This window comes from Phalaenopsis equestris, unplaced genomic scaffold (genome assembly GCF_001263595.1).
Source record: "Phalaenopsis equestris unplaced genomic scaffold, ASM126359v1 Scaffold231779, whole genome shotgun sequence".
Classification (NCBI taxonomy): Eukaryota; Viridiplantae; Streptophyta; class Magnoliopsida; order Asparagales; family Orchidaceae; genus Phalaenopsis; species Phalaenopsis equestris.
The window spans coordinates 222,795-228,313 of NW_018249748.1; the positions used below are offsets into that span (position 1 = coordinate 222,795).

At 36.8% G+C, this 5,519-nt stretch overlaps 1 protein-coding gene across 1 annotated transcript; it reads right to left on the reverse strand.

The window, feature by feature from the left end:
• Positions 1–552: 552 nt before the first annotated feature.
• LOC110038161 lies at positions 553–3,129 on the reverse strand. The gene is made up of 6 exons (XM_020742929.1): positions 3,048–3,129; positions 1,756–2,340; positions 1,312–1,423; positions 1,020–1,157; positions 827–906; positions 553–733 (listed from the first exon to the last, which is right to left on the reverse strand). The coding sequence occupies exons 2-6, from the start codon at positions 2,091–2,093 to the stop codon at positions 553–555; spliced, it is 849 nt and encodes a 282-aa protein (XP_020598588.1). The 5' UTR covers positions 2,094–2,340; positions 3,048–3,129.
• Positions 3,130–5,519: the final 2,390 nt, after the last annotated feature.

Below are 5,519 nucleotides of genomic sequence, written 5' to 3' on the forward strand. Positions count from 1 at the left end.
ATGGCAATGCCTAAAAGGCTGACTTACTAGAAGACTACAATTTTTCTATTACTTTTAATGTCGCCAATTTTTCGAAGAGCTGGATGTTTCCAAAGACAAGGGCAAATCCTATCTTACTCGAGGAAAGTGATGCAAGACGCGGGCTTCTTCTATGGTTTTGTGGCATGCAGATCCCGCGAACACAGGAATTAACTGCTTTTGATATCTTTTTTTTCTTATTTATTAGTTTCAACATGTTTCCTTCGCAAGACGCGGGCTTCTTCTATGGAATTAACTGCTTTTGATATCTTTTTTTCTTATTTATTAGTTTCAACATGTTTCCTTCATTTGTTTCTTCCTTTCTTGATTCTTCCATATTTCTTTGTTTTCTAATTAGGTTATTTTATATTAAGGGACCTTTATATAGGTGGTGTTTTGGTTGTATAGATTTTTAGCTTGAGTTTATGTATTTTTGGATATTTTTCTCTTATTTTTGCTCTCTGGAGTGTAATCGCCTCTTCTTTTTTCAATGATGTGCTTATAGCTTGCCCAAGAATAAGTGGTGGATTCCCCTCACATCCACACATCACCATCTCGCCACTCGCTTGCTGTTTGCAGCCAAGATGTAATGTATTCAACTCTTTCTTCTCTTGGCAAGTTCCTCCAAATAACAACCAGACTCAAAAACAAAAGAACATAAACATGAAACTTATCAGCTCTTTCTTCTATTGGTAAAGTTTCTTTAAAAGGAAAACTGAACATAAAACAAAACAAAAACATGAAACAGTACGAAAGCAAGGAAATGTGGCATTCTACTTCCTCTATCCCCCCGCAAGTCCAGCTTTACTTGATCATAAACCAATTACTGATTAATGAAGCCCAAAAAAGGAGTCCACAAGCTTTACAAGGTAAGACTGCCATAGAATGCTTCATAACAACAAAACTGAGTCACATGCTTAGACTCGATGGCATAGAAAAGACCAGGTCAACTTCATCGATCAAGGATCTATAAGATCTTTTAAGAAGCATATATAAGCTACCTGTTTAAAAATGAATCTCAAACCCGCAAGAATGGCAGACAGAGAAGAAGCAGTGGAACAAAGAAACTGGAGTCCAGAAGTCAAGAGACGCTCACTGGACAAATACTCCAATATAATTTTACCAGCTTTCCTCACAACCTGCATGTGTTATAATTATGTCATGATGCCAGGTTAACAAATAAAATGAGATTACAAATTTCATGCAATTTCTTTGCATTTTAATTTTTTAGTTAAAACAATATTCGTCAAAAAAAAAAGAAATTTTGAAATTATAGAACAATCAGAATCGCACATCATCATGGTTTGCAAGCGTAAGTATCAAGCTCTCAGCCATTTTTGGTTCCCATGTCCATTGTTTTTGAAGTTCAAGTTTTTCCAGTTGCAAGATGAATTCAGCAGAAAGCCTAAAGATGATTCCAAAAAACTATTTCAAATGATGAAAGAAAAAAGATCTTATGTTACTCAACAAATAAGACAACCTGAAGAATCATACTAGTTATCCGCAAATGCACGACATGGGATTACAAAAAGCCCGATTTCACAAATAACATAATTCAAAAAATGATAAATTATGATGGAGAACATTATTATCATGAAAACACTCAAAACCTCTTCAATGTCCTTAACAATGGAATGCACATAGATGATGCCCTGATGGACCGATTTCACAAATAACATAACTCAAAAAATGATAAATTATGATGGAGAACATTATCATCATGAAAACACTCAAAACCTCTTCAATGTCCGTAACAATGGAATGCACATAGATGATGCCCTGATGGAGTTTCTCGACTCCTTCCCTTCCCCGCCGTCATCAAAACCAGTTGGAATCTGCCACCCAAATGATGAAGAGATCTCACTTGCATATATGGACAACCAGTCCCGAGTTGAGAGTGACATATCCAAACTAAAGTTCAATTCCAGCACAGATAAACGTGACAAAGCCCAGAAAAGAGCCTTTGAAAATGTTATAGGGAGAGTTGCAGGGCCCACATCAATCAAAGAATCAATCCATAACATTGGAACGCATGACCAACAAGTGCATTCAGATGAAGCGAGCTTGCTCAACATGTTAAATTCAGTCCAGCAAGTGTTATCCTTTTCTTCCGTATCTTCAGATAAAATGAGCTCATCTTCCTCATCAATGAAATAACCATGGGTACTGAATTTACTTCTATGCAGAGCGCAACTCCTCTGCTGAAGAGATATCAGAGCAGAAGTGTCGGAAATTATAATTGTTGTAATAAGATCAAACGCCGGTTGCCGCAGAGAACTATGCAAAGAAAAATTCTTCAAAGAATTCACCAAAGTTGGCCCCCTGCAAACAAAAATAAGTCAATCTTATTTACAGAGAACACATTTATATATCAATAAATGAAGGTCTGTTTCGTTCATATAAAGCAAGAGCAGAAGACATTCCATGCATAGAGGAGTTTGCCCACACAATAACATAAGTATTCTAACTAGGATACCCAGTTCAATTAGCAGTCTACTATTAACCCACATGGTATGCCACAATGCAATGCAAGCCGAAATAGAAACAGTCAAGTTAAAATGATAAATCCTAGCGCATATAATTAAAAATAAAAAAACAGGAATCCGTGCATATGAATAGCTCTTAAAACACAACCTTTTTTATCCAAAGCTTGCCAAAGCCCACTATAGATTCGGCGCCACCAATACTCCTCCCGTACCTCCACCACAAATTTTGTCCAACCAGAAAGTTCAAAACAAAAAATTAATATATAATAGCAATGATAAACTAATTATCTATCCAATCCGCCTTCCCCTTGGTGGTCACTCGGGCATCAGCCCTACTGCTCTCAACTCCTACCACCAACCCTGCAGTCACACCTACCTACCTACTTACCCAGATATCTTGCCATCTTGCTATCCATCTCTATATAATAAGTACCCAATGCGGCGGGGAAATCCTGTAATTCTCAGGGATGTATCTTGAGGCATATGAACTTCTTCTAAGCGGGTACTTTTAAAGTCGCCACCGTGGTATTGCAAAGCACTTACTATTCATGCCTTGTAGGTGACTGGAAAGGCATATTACTCCCCAATGCAACCCCCTATGCAGTGGCGATGTGGGGAGGCTACCAGATTATGCATTGACTAGAACACCTAAATAGAATTTAAATAGAAAATAAATAGAATCTAAATGAAACCTCTAAAAATTTGAGCAAGCATGAAAAAAATAAAATAATGAAAAAAAATACAAAAATTTAAGAAACAAAAGGAACTTTAAGAGGACTTGGAACTTCACTCTCAGAAGGCGACTATAACTTCTTTCAATCAAACATCACAAAAATGCACAAAAAATTAGATTTTAAATAGAATGAAAATAAACTAAAAGACCCACTTATTCATAGACGAAAAAAGGTCATTTGGGCTCACCTGAATAGAATAAGACATAAAAGAGAATCCCGCAACCCAAGAAATTCTTTTAAAACATAAAACATGCCACCGGATCCAAGCCCAAGAAAAGTTGAAAAGCTGAAATGACATCTAGCCTGGAGTCTAAATTAGAATATTCTTTTAAAACATAAAACATGCCACCGGATCCAAAATAAATATGCGCTAGCTAAAAAAAGGTATGTTCTTAGAGCATCTAGAAGGAAACTTTGCACGCATCCAATGACTCAAATATACATGTAATGTTCCCTAAAATTAGTCTAAATTAACAACTTTAAAACACCTGCATGTGATCCGATAACTATGCTAAATGTTCAAACACTCAGCTTGAGACTGGTGTGCGGGGTTAGTATAAATTTATGCTAAATCAGAACAGGATCGTAAATCTCATCCTAGTTAGTCTGATACTCTCGATAGCCCTGACCAGTTAGATCCTCCTTACAAGGATTAAAGGTGATAGAAATAATGCCCTAACAACATTCAAATGACAATGTTGAATCGAAATTACAATTATAAGAACTTTCAAAATCTCCAATGATGACCATTTTGAATTTAAATCTCAAATAGGGGATCTATTTTTAAAATATCAGTACTTAATTACAAATATAATAATTTCAAGCAAACTCCCAGATGATGACCATATTGATTGTGAATCTCAACTAGATTGTCTATTTTAAAATTAAGCTCAAAAAAATATTTAAATAAACTCGACTGATTTAGGTTATAAGTCCAAGCCTACGTAAACGGGACAAAGCTGACAATATTCCAACTTATTTAAATCCTTAATAATACTAGAATTGATTGTGAATATCAACCAAAAAGGTTATAAAATTAAGTTTTCAAATCATAACAATCTAAAAAAATATTCAAATGGAAGTATAGCATCTAATAGCAAAAAGAAAACTCCATCCACCCTCCTACGGTGCGAGATGTTTAAATAAAATGTGTGCAGCAGGTTCGACCCCGCGGCCCGTATTCCTTCGCGAAATTATTACTAAATGCCCCACACCCCCTGACTTCGCGATATCCTTCCACCTAGCTTCGCGTCTTCTATCCTAACCCGCTCCAGAGCTCTCAAGTTTTCTCTTGTGCCCCGCTCGTCCTCATCCTGCATTTGCTCGTCTTCTTTCTCTTTGCTACCCGACAACTGTGAGGAGGGTTTCCAGATGTTTGTTACTTGTTTCAGTATCCTCTATCTCTTAAATTTTCTTGGTAGATTTGCTATGTTAGCCGTATTGGTTTTTAAAGAGTTTCTTGGTGGATTTACTTAATGGGTAAATAGTGTTTTTTGTGTAGCACAATTTTTTAAGATTTTTTGGGTTTTTGAAATTTTTACATTCATAATTGTGGCGGTTTTAGTTGTTGATGTTTCGGTTTTGATGTTTCAATTGGAATTTGTTGTTTGATTTGTTGATTTGAGTGAGGATTTGATATTTAACTGAAAATTTGAGAAGAAGAGGCCTAATAGGGGGTCGGCTTGGCTGCTGCTTCGATTTTTGCAACTGTGAATGGTTTTATTTTTGAGTTGGAATTTGGTGGTGGATTTGAGTGAGAATTTGATATTTAAGTGAATTAGGCGTTGGATTTGAGTTGGAATTTGGTGTTGGCTGCTAATTCAGAACACAACAGGTCTCCTCTACTTCTCGAAACTCTTCAAATGAACTATTATGGTTAGCTACAATCTCGTTGGGAGGTGTGTTGTCATATGTGAATGGTTTTGTTTTTGATTTGGAAGTTGGAGTTGGGTTTAAAGAATTTTGAGCATAAGATGTATGTTGTGGTGTTGTGGTGTTGTGGTGTTGTGGTGTTGTGATGTGACGTAGAGTGGCGGTGTGCTGTGAATTTTTTAATATCATATTTTTGGGTGTGTGGGGAGATTTGGAGGTGTGGAGGTGGCGTGTGTGGATGTGTTTAGTGTGTGTTGTGGTGTGTGTGTTGTATTGTGGTGGTGTGTCGTTGGTGGGTCGTGTAGTTGTGAGTGGTGTGTGTGGTGTGTGTGGTATGTGTGGTGTGGTGTTGTGGTTCAGCTGCTAGTGTGTGGTGTGATGGGGTGGCGTGTGAATGTGCTATTGGGTT

Excerpts from the sequence above, each read along its gene's own strand:
- LOC110038161 (XM_020742929.1), bottom strand. The coding sequence starts at position 2,093 with ATGTTGAGCAAGCTCGCTTCATCTGAATGCACTTGTTGGTCATGCGTT. Across the intron at positions 1,424-1,755 it reads TTGTTACGGACATTGAAGAG|GCTTTCTGCTGAATTCATCT; the intron begins GTTTTGAGTGTT and ends AATCATCTTTAG. Across the intron at positions 1,158-1,311 it reads CGCTTGCAAACCATGATGAT|GTTGTGAGGAAAGCTGGTAA; the intron begins GTGCGATTCTGA and ends TAACACATGCAG.